Here is a 21,222-nt window from a genome sequence, read left to right on the forward strand (position 1 = left end):
TGCAAAAGTTTAGGTGATTTGCATCATCTTCTGGCCCGGAGGCCTTTTTCTCTAAAGGTGATTATTCTAAAGTCAGGCGCCAGCCTCCAAAAGCATTAGATAAAGTTGCATTTCTACAGAGCAAAGGTGTGGTGGGCTATAACAAGAAAAAGAATTAACTCAAGGGTCCCAGGTTACAAACATTAAAGCTACTACTTACACCAATTATATTAATCAATACACTGCCAGGGACACAGCAGATAAGGGATATGGAAACTTAGCAGCAAACATTGGCCCAACAAGTGAAAATCCCTTCACCAATACAATTTCTAATCAATCTTTTAACTGCTCAAAGGAATCTGTATTTAGACAGTTTAGAACATCTCATGCCTCTCACAGTGGCATGTGGCCAGAAAAACCTATTCAGGCAGGCTAGAGGACTTCCAAGGGAGTTTGTAGGTTGAAACACTGTCACACCCAGGAATTATTAACTGGAGCTGTAAGCTAACTCTTTTTTCAGAGAAAGGTAGTGGGGGACAGCCCCCCGTAAAGTCAGAGGTGTAGGTGAAAGCACAAAGCAGAAAGTAGGCAGACTCTGGTTTTGGGGGTAGATGCTCGAGAATTTCCAGGGAGACTCCTGAGGCTTGATCCCGGTTTGCGTATGCCAAGCCTCCTTCCTCATGACCTTTGCCAGGGGCGGAGCTCGCTCCCCGCAGGACCCTTCCAAACAGTCTGCGTCCTAGGCATTATCTGCTGTCTGGGAAGCCTACACCTGCCGACCACTCCGTATCGGCCCGCGTGTCCTCACCGGGGTTGGAAAGAAGACGCCTTGCACAGGGTGCCAAGGACGACCAGAGACCTCCGGTTAGAAGTTGGTGGGGGAGGAGAGGATGCTCAAAGCCCCATCAAGCATGAAATCCGAGTTCAGGGGACCCTCCGGATTCCCTCCAGGTGCCTCCTGAATGTGTCTGGGGCCCTGGGGGACATCTCTAGGAGCACGCTCTGTCCTCGGTTGAGGTCACTCAACATGGGGGGATCTCTTTCTGAGCCAAAAGAAACACCTCTGGAGTGTGTCCTTAAGAACTGGAAACTTTTTTTTTATTTTACTGTGTCAGTGTCTGGCCTTTATTTAAATGGCTGGATTGGGGGGAAAAAAACATGCCTAAAACTGGGCATCTTTACTGACACAGGAAAATGGTCTGAGGTTCCGATATGTTCAGGACTTTATTCCACTTTGATCATATTCCTGGTCTGTGGCTCCTGTAATCAGAAAAACCGTCTTAACTTTCTAAAGAACCCCTTTCTGACTCCTAACTCCTCTTGGGGTGGGGGTGGGGTGGGAAGAAATTGGGAAAAGAACCGAGCTTCCCCTCTGCCTGCAGGGTCCCTTCCTTCTCCAGACCCTTCTGATCAGACTGAGACCCCAGCTCCCAGAGGGACAGTCCCTCCCGGGACAGCACCTTATCAGCCGGTCTGCCTCTCCTGTTGGGGCCAATCTGAGCACTGTCTGGGCCGCATGTTAGCTGTGAAGCGATGACCACAGCCAGGAGAGGTGACACTTTTTGACACTGGATGGCCATGATATTCTTTAGACATTTAAATGGGTTAAATGAAACTTTTTTTTGAAATCGCAAAACCAGTTCCTTTCCAATGTGCAGTTAGCAAAAGCTGGCTTGTTGAAATCTTTTTCCCCCCCAAAATTCTGACCCTGAGAAAGCAAAAATATGCCAGGAAAAAAGCCTGAAGTTAACACTCATCTTGACTGGGAGATACACAGCCCACTTTACCTGAGACTTCAACTCGGGTAATTCAGTAGAAATTCAAGCCAAGAAAAAGAAAAGGGGCAAAGAGACATTTTATAATAAATCTTTAGTGGAAAACTGTGAGATCCCCTGGAGAAGGAAATGGCAACCCACTGCAGTATTCTTGCCTGGAGAATCCCATGGACAGAGGAGCCTGACGGGCTACAGTCCACGGGGTCACAGAGAGTCAGATGCAACTGACTGGCTAAACAACATCAGATCTCTGTCTGCCTGGATTTATGTCTGCCCCCGTGTGGGTCTTTGTCTTTGGATAATATTGTTGAGGTTAATTTGTAAATGAGCTCTATTTAACTGGCTTAAAGAAAAGCACTTACAAATCAAACAATTCTAAATACAAGGGAAAAACCTAAAGATGTTTGGGCTCACTAGACACATGCCTTGTATTACACTGAGAAAAAAAATTGTGTTTAGAGGTTCTAAAATATGTTCCTGAGTTTGCTAATCAGAGAATGCCAATCTGACAAACAGTTCATGATTGCTTTCTTCTTGGTTTTAATTAGGTGTTAAGGTTTTTTAACGTTAAAAATTATAATATGGAATCAAAGCTACTAAAGTGACGAGGAAAAGATTTCAGTGCATAAAGCAAGTAAAGATACATGTTGTCAGCGAAAGAAGATATAGAAGACTGGAGGTGTTTTTGTTGTAAGAAGTAACGACAATCTGTTCTACAGTAGGTTATTTATAAGTGGGGGGAAACAGAACAAATTAATACAGATCTAGAAGGTGACAGAAGGTCTGCAGAAGAGGAACGCTGGAAAGATGCTTTGGTATACGTGTTAATAACACATCAAAGGTTAAAACCGACTTAGATTAAACTAGATGACTGGCTATAAGCCTGCAAGTCTCCTCAAAGTACCAGGTGTAGACTGGAATTCAAGCTTATTCTTCTGGAAATAAAGGAGATCCATTTTGTATATTAATGTTCAGGTTGTCACCTCTCCAGCTACTTCTGAAGTGGAGCGGCCTGTCACACCTTCATCAGTCACTCTGAGCTAATAAAACCACAGCTAATAAAAACTTTCTGTGAGACCACAGAAAGTTCCCACTCCTTTGGGCAGGGTAGCACCAGCTCTGACTCTACTCGACCAGGATCAGTCTTGCTAAAAACCGTACCCTGGTTCTCACTCCTGCTGGGGCCCCTGGTCACAGAAATTCTTTTACTGATCTTTGGCCCCTGCCTTTTTAAACCTACTTGTTAAATTTGTCTCTTTCAGATTACTGCAGTTTCACATCAAGATGCTGGTGATGCAGAGACTCCAGGCAGTCCTCAGAACAGATCCTGCGGGAATAACAACAGAAGTCACCCTGGGGCCCCTGAATGAGACAGGGTGAGAGCGCCATGGCCCAGCTGGGTGGGGTCTACAGCCCCATGCCAGCCTGAAGAAGCTACAGGAGACAGACCTTTGCCCTCAGCCTCCCAGTGAAGATGTTTGGGGTTCTTGTCTCTCAGCGGGATTTGAGGAAGGAGATGGAGGGGCCTCTGGGCTGGAAGCTGGTGTTTGTCAAGTGGAGTGAAGCTGAAGCTTTGTTGTCCCCCAGACACTCAAGGACAAAGCTAGCGGCAGCAGCTGAGCCCTGCTGGAGTCAAGAGATAAGGCGCCAGTGACTGCGGTCAAAGAAGCCTCCTCTGTACAAGGGCAGGAAGGCTCGTTGGAGACCGAAAAGGGAGGGGACCCCACCCCATAATGAGGGTGGACATGCCCCATGGGCCTCTGTGGGGGGATCAGACCCAGAGTTTGCTCCTGACTTAGGCCCCACTCCAGTCACACTCACGCCCAACTCTGGTCCACACTCAGGCCCGACTCTGGTCCACACTCAGGCCCGACTCTGGTCACACTCAGGCCCGTCTCTGGTTCACACTCACGCCCGACTCTGGTCACACTGAGGCCCGACTCTGGTCCACACTCAGGCCCGACTCTGGTCCACACTCAGGCCCGACTCTGGTCACACTCAGGCCCGACTCTGGTTCACATTCACGCCCGACTCTGGTCCACACTCAGGCCCGACTCTGGTCACACTCAGGCCCGTCTCTGGTCCACACTCACGCCCGACTCTGGTCACACTGAGGCCCGACTCTGGTCCACACTCAGGCCCGACTCTGGTTACACTCAGGTCCGATTCTGGTCCACACTCAGGCCCGACTCTGGTCCACACTCACACCCGACTCTGGTCACACTCAGGCCCGACTCTGGTCCACACTCAGGCCCGACTCTGGTCACACTCAGGCCCGATTCTGGTCACACTCAGGTCTGATTCTGGTCCACACTGGCCTGACTCTCGTCACACTGAGGTTTGACTCAGATCCCCACTGAGGACTGACTCTTGTTCAATTCAGACCTGACTCTGGTCCACACTCAGGCCTGACTCCGATCCACAGTGAAGCCTGACCTGTCCACACTGAGGTGTGACTCTATGCATTCTAAGGCCTGACACTGGTCCACACTGAGATTTGACTCTGGTCCACAGTGAGGCCTGACTCTCATCCACACTGAGCTCTGGTTCTCATCCACTCTAAGGCCTGACTCGGGTCCACACTAAGTTTTGACCTTATCTACACTGAGGAATGACTCTGATCCATGCTGAGGCCTAACCCTGGGCCACGCTGAGGCCTGACAGTGGTCCTGACTCAGGCCTGACTCCGGTCTACAATGAGGCCTGACTGTTCCCCACTGAGGCCTGCTGATCTACACTGACCCCTGACTCCTGTCCACACTGAGGTCTGCTTCTGGGCCACGCTGAGGCCTGACCATGGTCCTGCCTCAGGCCTGATTCTGGTCCATACTAAACCTGACTCTGCTGCACACTGAAGCCTGACTCCGGTCCACACCTAAGTTCTGACTCCGCACACACTGCAGTCCCACTGTAGTCCACACTGAGGACTGACTCCCATCCACATTGCGGCCTGAATGTTCTTTCTCTAAGCTGTGACTCTCGTCCTCATAAGGCGTGAATCTGGTCTTCACTAGGCCTTGCTCGCGTCCTCAGTAAGACCTCGTAATAGGAAATCCACTCTGCCGAATATAAATTAAGTGTGGACTATAGGTAATTCAGAAACTGATACAATATTGCCAAGCAGAAGTGAAACATAAACACATTTTAAAAAATACAGACATATAGAAAGTATTATGACACCATCTGTTCCACACCTGTGCAGAGGTCTAGGAAAGCTGACATTAGACAACTGCACGCCGTGGATCACTGCACTGGGAAGTGTAGACAAGTCAGAGCTGCAACCTGCGTGCAGAAGGAGAGACGATGCATAAAGAACATGGGGTACAGACACGAAAGGCAGTATCGTTCTGCCATAAAATATGATCAAAATTACCTTTTCCAGCCTCAGTGACGAAAACAATGACCATGATCTCGGAGAGAGAGAGCAGTGAGCGGTCCTGAAGACAGTCGTGGTTCCCTGTCAGGAACTGGACCTGGGGAGCCGGATGAGAACCAGGAGTCCTCGCCGCCGGACCAGCAGGGGCAAGAAGCCAAGTGATCCTGCTGAAAGGATGAATGTTTCAAAGAAACAGAAACCTGTTAAAACAGGTACGGGGTTCGATTTTGGAGACATGGCATAGCACGTGGGTGAGCACAGGGAGGAGAGTTTGTTTAAGACGGAAGCGGGGCAGAGATATGCCCGGAGAGAAAGGGTGTGGGCGTCCTGAATGAGGAGCACAGGAGGAGGAGGTGGAAATCCCTCAGGCAGGACTGTCCTGCCCACTCTCTGTTTGCCTCTGCCAATTACCTTGTCTCGTTCTTCTCACCCGACTGGTCCCTGAGCCTTCCGCAACATGCATGCACAACCAAAAGAAAGCAACCAACACATGGGAGAGAGTGTTTGCAAATAAGGGTGTCCACAAGGAAACCGTCTACAAAATATGCAAACTGCTCCCTCAGCTCAATTTAAAGAATACAAACAACTGAATAGGCAAGTGGGCCAAAGACCTACATGGGAACTTCTCCCAAGAAGGTATCCAGATAGACATAAAGCCGGTGAAGACTGGCTCAGCATCACCATTATAGGAAAACGCAGTTCAAAACTGCACCGCGGCCTCAGCTCATCCCACTCAAAATGGCCATCACGCCAAAGATCTACAAAAATTAAGTGCTGCTGGGGCGGGGCGAGGGGCATGGAGTCCTCCACACTGCGGGCGGGGATGTAAATAGGTGGGTGCAGCGAGAAGGACAACAGCGTGGAGAGCCCCTAAAACAGCAGTTGTCGAGTTCCCACGTGATCCGGCAAGCCCACTCCTTGCCTTGGATCCGGAGAAAATCATGATTTAAAATCACAGGTTCACCCCCTCTTTTCAGGGCAGCGCTATTGACAACATCCAAGACAGCATCAACCAAAATGTTCATCAACAGAGAGGTGAAGAGTCAGTGGTCCATTGAGACACTGGAGCACACTCAGCCATCAAAAACAACTGAAGCACGCCATTGTCAGCATCAATGGACCGGGAGATTTAGCATACTGAGAGGAATTCATCACGTACTGGTGGAATCTATAAACTCACACAAATGAACAAATTTGTAAACAGGAACAGACTCACAGACTTGGAAAAGCAACTTCTGATTATTTAAAAAAAAAAAAAAAAAAGAAATAGGGGAAGGGAGACATTAAGAGGTTAGGATTAACATATACACACTATTATCTGGTAGATAATCCAAAATGACCCACTGAATAGCACAGGGAAGTCTAGAGAACACACTGACAGAATCTATACGGGAAAAGACCCCGAAAAAGAAAAGATATATGTCTATGTATAAATGAATCAAGTTCCTGTAAACCTAAAACAAATACAATATGGGAAATCAAATCTACTCCCATTAGATAATAAAAACTAAATAACCAAAAAAAGAAAAAGAAAAAAAAAAAGTGGAGCATGAAGAAATGCTGCCGCCTTGTGGCCGCTTTTGGTAACAACAGAAAAACCTGTGCTGATGGGCATTTAATATTCACAATGGTTGGCTGGCATCACAGAGTCGATGGACATGAGTTTGAGCAAGCTCCGGGCGTTGGTGATGAACAGGGAGGTCTGCCGTGCTGCAGTCCATGAGGTCGCAGAGTCGGATATGACTTAGTGACTGAACTGAACTGAAGTCTTCTGGAACGTAAGGAAAAAAAAAAAAAAAAAAACCCACCAGCCCTCAACAAAGTGCCCTCTCAGTTCAGTTCAGTTCGGTCGCTCAGTTGTGTCCGACTCTTTGCGACCCCATGAATCGCAGCACGCCAGGCCTCCCTGTCCATCACCAACTCCCGGAGTTCACCCAGACTCACGTCCAGCGAGTCAGCGATGCCATCCAGCCATCTCATCCTCTGTCGTCCCCTTCTCCTCCTGCCCCCAATCCCTCCCAGCATCAGAGTCTTTTCCAATGAGTCAACTCTTCGCACGAGATGGCCAAAGTACTGGAGTTTCAGCTTTAGCATCATTCCTTCCAAAGAAATCCCAGGGCTGATCTCCTTCACAATGGACTGGTTGGATCTCTACCCTGGGGTAAATCACTGGAAGAGAATTCAACACAGGGCCAATATTCAAGAAGTCTATTTGAAGACCTAAATTGTACTCACAAGGTAGGAAAGAAAAAGTCCGTGGAGAGACACTCGGCTTCACTAACTGTGGTGTGCGTGTTCACAGTGGCTCATTTGTGTCCCAGTCTTTGTGACCCCATGGACTGTAGCCCGCCAGGCTCCTCTGTTCATGGGATGTTCCAGGCAAGAATACTGGAGTGGGTTGCGATTTCCTCCTCCAAGGGATCTTCCCAACCCAGGGATCAAACCCAGGTCTTTTCCGACTCCTGTGTTAGCATATAGATTTTCTTTACCACTGAACCACCTGGGAAGCCCTTACTAATTAGTAAAGAACTGCACTGCAAGTCAAAACTACATTGAGGTGTCACCTTACACCACTCAGAATGGCCATCCTCCAAAAGATCCTCAAAGATGAAACACTGCCAAGGCTGGGGGGACAGGGAGTCCTCCTACACTGTGGGCGGGGAGGGAAGCGGGTGGGTCAGCCACCGTGGAAAACATCTGTAGGTTCCTCAAAACATTAAATACAGCGAAGCCGCACTTTCCAACCCTCTCACTTCTTGGCCTAGAACCAAAAATATCCTAATTTGAAACACGTGCACCCCTATTTTTAGGGCGGCGCTGTTCACAATAGCCAACATGCAGCTTCAACTCAAATGTCCATCAATATTTTCTATCGGAAAAATGAAGAGTAGCTGGTTCATCTATACATTGGAATATATTTGGCCATCAAAAAAAAAGTAAAAAAAAAAGAAAAATACCACTGTCAGCAGTCTGGCTGGACCAAGAGATGATCATACTAAGTGAAGTCAGAGAGAGAAAGAAAATGCTTAAAGATATCACTTACAGGTGGGATCTATAACTTCATAGAAATGAACTAAATTCTAAAGAGTAACTGAATTTCACACTTGGAAAACCAGCATATGATTTTTTTTTTAAGTTATGGGGGAGACATACAGTTAGAGGTTACAATTAACATATACGTACTGCTTGATATCAGAGATAATTTAAAAAGACCTACTGAATAGCACAGGAAGTCAAGTGAACACACCGTGATAAGGTATACAGAAAAAACTCTGAAAAAGAATAGATAAACATCTATGTGTAATTCAGTCAAGCTCCTGTTTACCTAAAACAAACACAACATCAGAAATAAACTCTACTTCTACAGAAAATTTAAAAATTACCAAATTAAAAAAAAAACATTCCAAAAACCAATGGAGCAAGAAGAAATGTTGTTGCCTTGTGGCCACTTTTGGCAACAGCGACTGAAAAATCTATGCCGTTCAGTTCAGGTCAGTCGCTCAGTCGTGTTCGACTCTTCGACCCCATGGACCGCAGCACGCCAGGCCTCCCTGCCCATCACCAACTCCTGGAGCTTGCTCAGACTCATGTCCATCGAGTCAGTGATGCCATCCAAACATCTTATCCTCTGTTGTCCCCTTCTCCTCCCACCTTCAATCTTTCCCAGCATCAGGGTTTTATCAAATAAGTCAGCTCTTCACATCAGGTGGCCAAAGTATGGGAGTTTCAGCTTCAGCATCAGTCCTTCCAATGAACACCCAGGACTGATCTCTTTTAGGATGGACTGGTTGGATCTCCTTGCAGTCCAAGGGACTTTCAAGAGTCTTCTCCAACACCACAGTTCAAAAGCATCAATTCTTCTGCGCTCAGCTTTCTTTATAGTCCAACTCTCACACCCATACATGACCACTGGAAAAACCATAGCCTTGACTAGATGGACTTTTGTTGGCAAAATAATGTCTCTGCTTTTTAATATGCTGTCTAGGTTGATCATAACTTTCCTTCCAAGGAGTAAGCATCTTTTAGTTTCAGGCTGCAGTCCCCATCTGCAGTGATTCTGGAGCTCAAAAAAAGTCTGCCACTGTTCCCACTGTTTCCCCATCTATTTGCCACAAAGTGATGGGACTAGATGACATGATCTTAGTTTTCTGAATGTTGAGATTTAAAACCCCCCTCTCTGCTCCCTGTCATCCCCTCGCCCAGCCGGAGCCCTGGTGTGGACACACAGAGTGAAGCAGGGTCCACACGTGTCCCGCCCAAGGTCGGTGCCCAGACACAGCTCCACGGTCCTCTCCCTGGAGACTTCCTCTGTCCTGTCTGTTTTCTGCCCTCAGACTGAACACGAGGCAGCGCACACCTGCCCGGACCTGGCTCCAGAGCTCTGGGCAGGGAACTGTCGACCAGGGTGGGCCAGGGGCTGGTGAGTCTACAGTTACAGGGGCAGGGCCCCCAGACCTGCTGTCCCCACAGATGCCACCACCCCCGCAGTGGCTGGGTCGGCCAACGCTGTCTGCACGGAGAGTGTGGCGCGTGTCCCATGAGGAGTCGGTTTTATCCCCCATGCTGTTCATCCCCCTCTCGAGTGATTAAGCAATTAAAGATCCTAACCGAACAGCCAGATTGCAGGTGAAAACACTTCTGTGTCCTCTGTGGAAAATCAAAGCTGAGAAAGCATAATCGGGCGTTAAAGGGACAAGCGAAGGTGCACCAGTCACTTCCTTCCTGCGCTTTCTCCTGGGCGTGCTCCTCGGGGCGGCGTCATCTCGTCACAGCTCTGAGCTCCATCCCGGTCAGGAGTCTGGCTCCAGTGACTTCACACTCCATGGTTCCTGCTCTTTACTGCCAGAGCTCTTTTTCTAATCTGGAAAGCAGCCCATTTTGAAGGCATCTTTCCCACCTCAAAATGCTGTGGATCCCTAATGCCCCCAGGCCTCCACGGGAGGACGGTGCCTTTTATTGGGACAGTTATTCGAGTGCTTCGTAGGGAGGCAGTCACACCTGTTTTCACATTGTCTATGGGCAGCGTCTACCTGCAAAGGTGGCCTTGATAGGTGTGGCAGAGACCACACAGCCCATGACTTTAAAACACCTACTCGCTGATGCTTTATAAAAATCTGCCTCACTTGCCTTTTGATGGCCAAGTCGAAGATCTCTCTTGGTAAATGTCACACTGCACTTGAAAATACGTGTTGTTGTTCGGTCACTGAGTCGTCTCTGACTCTTTGCGCCCCCATGGACTGCAGCACAGCAGGCATCCCTGTCCCTCACCATCTCCTGGAATTTGCTCAAACTCATGCCCATTGAGCCACTGAGACCATTCAACCACCTCATCCTCTGTCGCCCCCTTCTCCTCCTGCCCTCAGTTTCCCCCAGCAAATATGTGGGTTGTTTCCAAATATCTTTGACGTTGGTTTCTAACGTAATCCAAGTGGTAAGAGGACAGACTCTGTGACGTCAGCACCTGCAGACCACGAGATTTTGGCACCTTGTTTTATGTGCCAGGATGTATTCCAGTGTCTCCTGGTTTACAGTCTATGGGACTTGAATCGAATTTGTACCCTGTTGCTGTGTGAAAATTATGTAAATCTTAATTATGTTGAATTGGTTCGCAGTGCTCTTCGGATCTACTCTTTCTACTTCTTCATATATTCATTCTACTAATTTTTGATATTGAAACTCCAAATAAAAAATCTTGATTTATCCACTTAAAAATAATTGTAATATATAGTGGAACTATATGTAACCTTGTTCTGTATTTTCCAGGTCTCCTGTAAGTGTGTCATCATACTTTCATAATTTAAAAAAATAAACATATTTAAAGAGATTTGCCTCAAGCGCCTCCTTGTATATAGTGCTTCTACTGCCCCACACTCACCCCACGTGATGGTCCGAAACGCCCCGGCCCTGGGCCAACACCCACCCCACGTGATGGTCCGAAACGCCCCAGCCCCGGGCCAACCACACATCCCCATGGCCTTCCGACAGGCTTTCCACTGTGAAGTTGCTCTCTTTTGCTGTCTTTTGCTTCCTACTGGGTCTGTGTTCACGTCTTCATTCTTCTTTTAGGGCTAATTCAGAGTCTTCTCAAGTCACCATTTAGGATGAGGAACTGTCAACACCCAAGTCCTGTCCACTGTCACATTTCAGGTCAAGGACCCCAAACCCCACACCCCTATAGGCATCTTCTTCACGTTTACTGCAAAGGCGCAAATAGCTCATTCACTTTACTTCTGTGATTCCACTTCTTCCCCAAACCAGAATTTTCTTGGGGAAACTTACTTGGACCCTGAGTAGGTGAAACTTTTTATATACAGAATGAATGGGTATAATTGGAACAAAATCTTCCTGTTCACAGTAGCTCTTCTCCTTACATGACGGTATTTGTTTTCTCTCTTCAGTTATGTCTTGGGTTGGCTAAAAAGTCCATTTGGGTTTTTCTGAAAGATGTATGGAAAAACCTGAATGAACTTTTTGGCCAACCCAACAATATAGGCAAAAAAGATAGGCAGGGTGGTTAGCCATTGGGTTAATAAGCATCTAAAGCCAACCCTTATGGCAGAAAGTGAAGAGGAACTAAAAAGCCTCTTGATGAGAGTGAAAGAGGAGAGTGAAAAAGTTGGCTTAAAGCTCAACATTCAGAAAACGAAGATCATGGCATCTGGTCCCAATACTTCATGGGAAATAGATGGGGAAACAGTGGAAACAGTATCAGACTTTATTTTCGGGGGCTCCAAAATCAATGCAGATGGTGACTGCAGCCATGAAATTAAAAGACGCTTACTCCTTGGAAGGAAAGTTATGACCAACCTAGATAGCATATTCAAAAGCAGAGACATTACTTTGCCAACAAAGGTCCATCTAGTCAAGGCTATGGTTTTTCCTGTGGTCATGTATGGATGTGAGAGTTGGACTGTGAAGAAGGCTGAGGGCCGAAGAATTGATGCTTTTGAACTGTGGTGTTGGAGAAAACTCTTGAGAGTCCCTTGGATTGCAAGGAGATCCAACCAGTCCATTCTGAAGGAGATCAGCCCTGGGATTTCTTTGGAAGGAATGATGCTGAAGCTGAAACTCCAGTATTTGGCCACCTCATGTGAAGAGTTGACTCACTGGAAAAGACTCTGATGCTGGGAGGTATTGGGGGCAGGAGGAGAAGGGGACGACAGAGGATGAGATGGCTGGATGGCATCACTGACTCGATGGATGTAAGTCTGAGTGAACTCCGGGAGTTGGTGATGGTCAGGGAGGCCTGGCGGGCTGCAATTCATGGGGTCGCAAAGAGTCGGACACGACTGAGTGATTGATCTGATTTGATCTGAAGCCACCTTTGAGCAGATGATACATAGACTGAGGTGGATGTGGTCCAGGTTTCTCACTGTTGGTGAAATATTTATAAGCACAGAAGAGGGGAAGGGTAGGATAAGCCCTTAAGGGTAGGATGAACCTTTAAGGGTAGGTTCAGTTTTTAATTGGAGGAATCATGACTAACTCATGTTTTTGTTGTTCAGTTGCCCAGTTGTGTTCGACTCTTTTGTGACCACATGGACTGTAGGCCAACAAGCTCCTCCACCCATGGGATTTCCCAGGCAAGAACACTGGAGTGGGTTGCCATTTCCTTCTCCAGGGGATCTTCCTGACCCAGGGATTGAACCTGTGTCTCCTGCATTGGTAGGCAGGTTCTTTACTACTGAGCCACCAGGGAAGCCCAGTAACAAGCTGTTGCTCATCATAACGTTTGTGTAGATTGAGTTAGAAAAGTGCTTGCTTTTTTAAGCAAGCAAGGTGACTTTGCTACGTGACTTGGGGATGAAACCCACCGCCAGCTTGCTTAATTCAACCCAGTCCTACAGATGCTCACTGGGTGCTGGCTAGGCCCCCAGGAGGCTCAGTGTGGGCTGTGGTCATCCACCCCAGATGACACAGGACAAGCAATGGCCGAAAACTGATTGACAACCAGGATGCTGAACACTTCAGCCTCTGCTCAACACGTCTCTCCTCTCCTGCTCTGGACTCAGAGTGAGCTTTAAGAGCCCTGTATGTCCATCGAGAGGTGAATGAAGTTGTGGAATATGTTTGTGTGTGTAATGGATATTACTCAGCAATAACGGGAGCACATTGATTCATTTCTAGTGGAGTGACTGAACCTAGAGCCTATTACACAGAGTGAAGTGAGTGAGAAAGAGACAAGTATCACATATTAATAGATGTATATGGAATCTAGAAAGATGGAACTGATGAACCTATTTGGAGGGCAGGAATAGAGATGCAGATGGAGAGAACAGGCTTGTGGACACAGCAGGGCAAGGAGAGAGTGGGATGATTTGAGAGAATAGCACTGAAACACACACATTAACGTATGTAAAACAGAGAGCCAGTGGGAGTTTGACGTAAGACTCAAGGAGCTCAACCCAGTGCTCCCTAAGGGGTGGGAGGTGGGAGGGAGGGGACATGTGTATACATATGGCCGATTCCTATCGATGTATGGCAGAAGCCACCACAACATTGTAAAGCAATTATCCTCCAAATAAAACAAACAAAGAGCCCTTCAGCGTCCGCGTCTCTCCTCAAGCTTTCAGAGGCTGCTGGGGCCCCTCTGCTTTAGGAGTTTATCTGGCCTGAGTAAAAATGAATGAGGGAAAGAGCAAATAATTGCACGCACACATGGGTGAAGGGAAATCTCTTCCTTCAACAGACTCCTACCAGTAAACGCTGAAGGCTGAAATGAGACCACTGCGTGTGTTTTGACTCGGGAGGGCGTTGGGGTGGGAGCTGAGGAGGTGTGCCGGGATGAGCAGCCGCATATTAGGACAGTCTCAGGACGTCTCCCAGCAAAGAACTCGCTGACCGATTGCAAGGCCCGTGGTCTGTGTAACATGGAGACACCTGTCAGGCACCCGTGACAGGGCTGGGACAGGCAGATGTGGTGTGTCCCCTAGCAGGAAGCACGGAGAACGTCACAGGGCCTTTATTTTTTTTTAAAGAGTTCCCCCTCCCCCCACCACAATGTGGACCATTTTTAAAGTCCTTACTGAATTTCTTACAGTATTTCTTCTGTCTTACGTTTTTCACTTTTGTCTGAGAGGCATGTGGGATCTTAGCTCCCCGATTGGGGATGGAACACGCGCCCCCTGCGATGAAAGGCGAAGTCCTAACCACTGGGCCACCGGGGAAGCCCCAGCATCTTGACTGGTTCAGGAAGCTTTACTGAGATATCACTGACATGGAAAATATGTGAGTGTGAGGTGTATAGCATGGTACTTTGATGCAGGAATAGACTGTGAAATTATTACCACAGGAAGGCTGACACCTCCATCGCCTCAGAGAATTAACTTTTCTCCCAGCTGGTGGTGACAGCATGGAAGATGTATTCTCTCACTGACTTTCTAGGATAAGGTGAGTGTATAGTGCAGCACTGGTAGGTACCGGCCCCAGGCGGTGCATCAGATCCTCAGAACTTACTCATTTTATAACTGGAACTCAGTGCCCTTTGACCAACATCTCCTCATTCCCCTGACCTCCCGGCCCCTGGAAACCACTATCTCACTCTCTGCTCCTGAGTTCAGCTTCTTCAGGTTCCACGCACAGAAGCTGTCACACAGTACTTGTCTTTCTCTGTGCAGTTTATCTCAATTAGCATAGTGCTCTTGAGGTTTATCCATGGTGCTGCAAATGGCATGATTTCATTCTTTTTTATGGCTATGTAATATTCCATCACTGGAGAAGGAAATGGAAACCCACTCCAGTATTCTTGCTTGAAGAATCCCCAGGGACAGAGGAGCCTGACGAGCTACAGCCCATGAGGTCACAGAGTTGGATATGACTGAGCGACTAAGCACAGCACAGCACTGACTTCAACAGTAGCAACTTCTAGTTATAAAGTAAGTAAGTCACAGATATGTAACGTACAACATGATTCAGTAGTTAAGTATACTGTGTCACATGATGAAAAGTGGTAAGAGAATCAATCTTCAAAGGTTTCAACACAAGAAAAAAGTTCCATCAGTACAGTACTGTGTGGAAGTGGGTAGATGTTAACTAGATTTATTGAACTCATCATCTGTAATGTATACAAATATTCAATCATAATGTTGTAAGTGCTGAAGTGATATAATGTCACACTTATTATACTTTAATAAAAATAGTCACTCAATACTTAAAGAAGAGAATTGGTTATTACTGAAGGCATCTACTGGATATTTATCACATTAAGCATTATTTCTATTGACTCCAGAGCAGATCCTAGGAGTTTTAGGATCCCTTAGGAGCAGAAGAAAGGGGGAAACAGTGGGAAAACATGAACCCAAGACATCAGAAGTCTGTATCAACCACAGACGAAACTCTAAAACAACAGTGATATAAAAAGAAAAAGTAGAATTCAGTATGTAAACGATGACAAAGGTGACCACCAGCATCAGGATGGTGTGGGCAGCTCTGGTCTCTGGGGGGCATCTGTGGTGCCCAGTGGGGGTGTGAATATACTGCACCCTCTGGTGGTGTCTGAGCAGGAGAAGCACCATGGAGCCACTGGACCAGACCATGAGGGTAAGAAACACGGCATCCAAGACAGACCACAGGTAGAAAAAGCCTGCATTAGTAGCTAAGGGTGAACAGAACCACTTGCCCCAAGTATCAGTATAGTTGTGTGTATCCCAAGGACCAGTGATTTTCAGAGGAACGAGGATGTACATCAAGAGACTGAACACCCAGCAGGTGCAGCAGGAAGGACCAATGACCTTGGGGGCCCTTCCTCTGAGCATCACCCACTCCGCTCTTCTGGGGATGAGAGTGAAGGACTGATAGGTGCTCAGGACACAGGTGGAGCACAGGGTGGTGCTGCGAGCCACCCTCTGTACGTAATACACAAGCTTACACCCAAGACCCGACAGGGGCTTCCTTGACACAAAAGCTGCCATTGTGTGGGGAACCCCAGGGGAGAGAAGAACCAGGAGGTTGGCCACAGCCAAATGTGGCAGAACCATCTGTGTGGGTCTCTGCTTGTGGCCCAGTAAGACTGGAGAGATGCTGCGGGAGAAAAGGATGGCATTGCCCAGAGCCCCAACCACCACCTGGAACAGAAAGATGGTTTTCACAGTGGCCTCCCCTGCATTTCTCAGGGCATCTTTATGAACAGACATGGAGAAGACGTCAGAGTGCCTGGAGTAGAAAGGGGGCTGAGCTGGTGTCAACATCAGGAGGCGTCCCCCAGAACCAACACTGGGAAAGAATTCCTTTCTCCTCTTCTGAGAAGGGAGACACGGTCATGCTCCACAGGAGGGGCTCAACCTGAAGAACACATGCATGATACCGGTTACACTTTTCACTCTGCTGCTGCTGCTGCTAAGTCACTTCAATCGTGTCCAACTCTGTGCGACCCCATAGACAGCAGCCCGTCAGGCTCTGCCGCCCCTGGGATTCTCCAGGCAAGAACACTGGAGTGGGTTGCCATTTCCTTCTCCAATGCATGAAAGTGGAAAGTGAAAGTGAAGTTACTCAGTCATATCGGACTCTCAGTGACCCCATGGACTGCAGCCTACCAGGCTCCTCCATCCATGGGATTTTCCAGGCAAGGGTACTGGAGTGGGGTGCCATTGCCTTCTCCGTTTCACTCTGATTATATTTAATTCTATTGTTTTGGCATTTCCTTATTCTCCACCAGCAGGTCAGGTCCATGAAGTTAAGAACCACATCACTTGTTCAGTAACATGGTGTGATGCATAATAGATGTTGCAAAATCTGTACTAAGTGTATGATGATGTGACAGGAGACAGACTAGCAGATACACTAACCCCTTAGAGGCATTCCTGCGTATTGTAAGCATGTATTAAGAAAGAAATGGAAAATGCACAATGCCGGTGAGCTTTAAGACTGCACAACTAATTTAAACACAGTTGCAGGAGAGTCAGTTATTCACACTTGAAACTCATATTTCATCAGAATTACCACACACAGTATAACTTAAAAAATCAGCTGTGGACCTGCACTTTCTAGATCCTCGTGTGAGGAGCTTGGGAGTCACCTCTATGTCCTAAAAACAAGGAAAACACCGAATAGACTAAAAATTCTTGGATCAGTAAGAGAGGTGAGAGACAGGGGAATCACTGCCTCCACTAGGGAAGAGACAGTGGGGGAAGAGAAGGAATCAAGACATATTGGAGCAGAGATTCCTGAGCAGAAAGCCCTCGGGAAGAAGCCCTGGGTAGGAAATCCTTCATCATAACGATGGATTGATGGGGATTCAGTGTGTAGGAGTCTGACAGTTAGAATCTCCAGGACCACTCATCCCACAGTCCTATGAGTCTGGTGATATTTCCCTCAGTTGATATCAGAGAGAAATCCATCCCCTTCTGCTTCCATTACTGGGAGAGGAAAGCAAACATTTTCAAATACATCAGAGCACTGGGTTCTTCTTAACTGAATCTGCTTTCCTGGGAAGGTAGTTAACTAGAGCCTAACCAGCAGGGTTTGCTCAGAGCCTGACTCACCTGGGAAGGGAAATCTCCAGCTCCCACCCACTCCAGCTGTGCTGTCCCACCCAAGGGTGAGAAAAACATGGAGAAACAGGGGGTTCACAGTCCAGAGGCACAGGCTCCGGGACCGACTGAGACCTCATCGTAAGAGATGGAACCTCCCTTCTCCCCGAGGGAGGAGACAGAGGGGCCCCCGGGCTGGACAGTTGGTGTTCATCGAGTGGAGTAAAACTGAAGGTTTATTCTCACGCACACACTCCAAGGAAAAAGCTAGTGGCAGAAGCTGAGTCCTGCTGGGGTAAAGAGATACTGTGCCCACGCCTGAGGCCAAGGAAGACTTCCCTGTCTGTACAAGAGCAGGAAGGCTTCCCAGGGGCCGAAAAGGGAGGAGGGCCCCACCCCATAGTAAGGGTGGACATGCACCCACAGGCCTCTGCGGTGGGATCCTTCTTAGCAAAACGTTGCCCATGCATGTTGCAGAGGGTTCAGGAATCAGTCAGGTGTCAAGAAACAGACAAGGTAATTGGCCAAAGGGAAACAAAGACAATATTTTAAGTATATATTATGAAATTGTATAGTAACCACAGCAATTATTTAGAATTTAGACCAACAGAAGTTTGGTTCATTTGTTTTTGTGGAGTTTTTAAAGACCTACTGACAAATGTCCTTTTTGCTAGTAAAAACCATCATTTGGTAATCTCAGAAATCATTCCTTCTTTCAAAGAGAAAAATTCCACTATAGTCGAATCCCATTTTCTCTGAGTGAAATCCCATCATATAGACCAAAGATCAGCAAACTTTTTCTGTAAAGGGACAGATAGTGGTATTTTAGGTTTTGTAGGTCCAGATGCAACTGAGCAACTCCATGTCTTTATGCAGCTGGGAAGGCAGCCACGGACAATATATTAACAGGTGAGCATAGCTGTGTTCACAATGAAACTGGATTTCTAAAAACACATGGCGTATGTGCACACCACCATTCACAGCAGCATCGTTCACAGTAACCAGTAAGTGGAAACAGCCCAAGGGTCCATCAGTAGATGAGTGGATAGGCAAAATGTCATCCTATATCGCACAGGAATAGTATTCAGCTGTGAAGAGGAAATACGTAGCATATTTGATATATGCTACAACACAAATGCACCTTGAAAACATGCTTAATGAAGCAAGTCAGGCACAGATGGAAAAACAGAACATGATTCCACTTATAAAAGTTACTTGGAGTAGGCAAATTCATTGAACCCAAAAGCAGAACCCCTCAGCTCTACTGAGGGGAAGAAGGTTGTTTAATGAGTAGCAAGTGTCTATTGGGATGATGAAGTTTTGGGAATAGATGGTGGTGATAGTTATACACGGGCTTCCTGGTGGCTCAGATGGTAAAGAGTCTGCCCGCAATGCAGGAGACCCAGGTTCCATCCCTGGGTTGGGAAGATCCCGTGGAGAAGGAAATGGCAACCACTCCATTGTATTCTTGCCTGGAGAATTGCATGGACCGAGGAGCCTGGTGGGCTGCAGTCTATGGGGTCACAAAGAGTTGGACATGACTGATGGACTAAAGCTAAAGCTCAAAGACCTGGAAGGATGGTCCTAAATGAGGGGTTTCCATCACCCCTTCCTGTGCTCCTCATTCAGGACACCCACACCCTTTCTCTGGGTGGATCTCGCCCCACTTCTGTCTTAAACAAATTCTTCTCCGTGTGCTCGCCCACATGCTTTGCTGTGTCTCTAATAATGAACTTTATACCTGTTTTTTTTTTTAAACAGTTTTTGCCTTCTTGAGACATTCTTGCTTTCTAATGGGGGAAAGAACCAGGGTCACTTTGCTTCTAGCCTCAGGCCCCTGGTGTTCTGGTAGGTAGGACCCCTGGTTTTCATTCAGGCGCCCCAGGTTCAATTCCTGGGCAGGGAACGAAGATCTCTTTTCAGAACCTCTCACTGCCATCTCTCTGAGGTCATCCCCACAGTTCACCACCACATCACCAAAGGTTTATTAACAGGCACTCTCTTTACCCACTACAATGCGTCCAGATAACAAGAAAAAACTCCTAGGTGCATTGAAAGGCAAAAACAAACAAAAGACCCCCCAAACCCAAACAGTTTGAAGACACAGAGTGAGCATCAGATGCAGACATGCCAGGAAAGTTGGAATGGTCAGAACAGGAACCTAAATCAGCTATGATCACTGTGCTGAGGGCTCTAGTGGATAAAGCAGACAGGTGCGAGAACGGCTGGGCAACGCAAGCAGGAGAGGGGAATTCTAAATTAGGAAGAAATGCTGGAGACCAAAACACTGTCGCAGAAACTCCAGACTGACTTTGATGGGCTTCTTAGTAAATCAGAGGACGCTGATGTGGAAGTAATCTCAGAAGGAGATTTACAGTGAACTCACAGCTCTGGTCCCCCTCAGATACACACCCCAGCACATTCCTGCCTTCCACCTGCCCAGCTCTGAGCTCCTCTCCTGCTGAGAGCCGGCTCTCCTGTTTCCTGCCCTGAGACTGAACACAAGGGAGCACTCACCTGCCTGCACTTGGCTCCACACTCTGTGCAGGGAAGTGTCAGTCAGGATGGGCCCCAGTTATAGGGACAGGGTCCCTGGGTCCGCTCTCCCCACAGAGGAGCGATTATCATGTCATCTGGAGCGGAGGTGACACTCTCTGCATGGAGAGTCTGGGGCGTCTCCAGTGGGGGGCAGATCTTACCCCCAGTGCTCGTCACCCTCACCCACACCTGGGGACTAGTGACAACTCCTGGCAATTACTGAGAAGGTCCCCGTGAGCAGCTGAGCAGAGGGCAGGGAGAGTTTTCTGAGTTCCCTGTGGGAGAACTCAAGTTTACAGTGAAAGTCACAGCTGGGGGAGGGACACTCACAGAGCACCGGGGCTCCCTTCACTGTGTCTCCCGTTGGGCATTTTCCCTCATGGTCTCACTTTTCCAAACTGTTCCAAAGTGTGTTCACACTGATCATCAGCATGGGACCTGGAGGCTGGGCTTTCTCCTGAGTTGAAGTCCCACAGCCCTTTCTATTTATGGCCTCAGGTCTGTTTAATCTGGAAAACGCCCCCTTTGAAGCCAGAGTTTCCCTCAGAGTCCTCAGGTCTCCCTTGTGTCCACGTGACTCTGAAGGACTTTGTCCTTGGTTCCAAGTCACCCACGGAGCCCCCTCCTTGAGCCTCTCATTGGACCTCCAGCCTGTCCCTGTGTCCTGGGCCATGACTGCAGGAAAGATTTCTGGACTCACAGGGACTAAGAAATACCACTGATGAGGAAAAACAGAGAGGTGACATTAGACTGTATGCTGCAGTCCATGGGGTCACAGAGTCCAACTTGACTTAGTGGCTGAACAACAGCATTAGAATACTTTAAACTGATCATGGCAATCATCAGTTGATAGTTGGATCCTGGGTACCAGGTCCCTCAGCTGGGAAATAACCCTGAGTTCATTCTTCTGAAGGCCATAAAGCAGAAGGGGTACAATCAATCATCCCCACTGTGCTCCTTCTGCAGGGAGTTGATGCACTGTGGCCAGCGGACTTGTCCACAGTTCAGGTACATGGGTTTGAGAAGAGAAGGCAGATAAGACGGCCACTGCCTCTTTAAAGTGTTCAACTGTGGTCCCTGTCTTCAG

The 21,222-nt window shown here is 47.7% G+C and overlaps 1 protein-coding gene and 1 long non-coding RNA gene across 2 annotated transcripts; both read right to left on the minus strand.

Annotated features, from left to right (window-relative positions):
- Positions 1-919: 919 nt before the first annotated feature.
- Positions 920-3,728, minus strand: LOC133229891 (uncharacterized). The gene is made up of 3 exons (XR_009730669.1): positions 3,204-3,728; positions 2,995-3,081; positions 920-1,239 (listed from the first exon to the last, which is right to left on the minus strand). It is a non-coding gene; the product is annotated as an uncharacterized LOC133229891 (long non-coding RNA).
- Positions 3,729-15,332: 11,604 nt separating this feature from the next.
- On the minus strand, positions 15,333-16,262 carry LOC133229479 (vomeronasal type-1 receptor 4-like). The gene has a single exon (XM_061385846.1). It carries the CDS (start codon positions 16,260-16,262, stop codon positions 15,333-15,335), a length of 930 nt encoding a protein of 309 aa, XP_061241830.1.
- Between the last annotated feature and the right edge of the window lie 4,960 nt (positions 16,263-21,222).

Source organism: Bos javanicus, chromosome 18, assembly GCF_032452875.1.
Source record: "Bos javanicus breed banteng chromosome 18, ARS-OSU_banteng_1.0, whole genome shotgun sequence".
NCBI lineage: Eukaryota > Metazoa > Chordata > Mammalia > Artiodactyla > Bovidae > Bos > Bos javanicus.

What these genes read in the sequence shown, in the direction of transcription:
- LOC133229479 (XM_061385846.1), bottom strand. Translation starts at nt 16,262, where the DNA reads ATGTCTGTTCATAAAGATGCCCTGAGAAATGCAGGGGAGGCCACTGTG.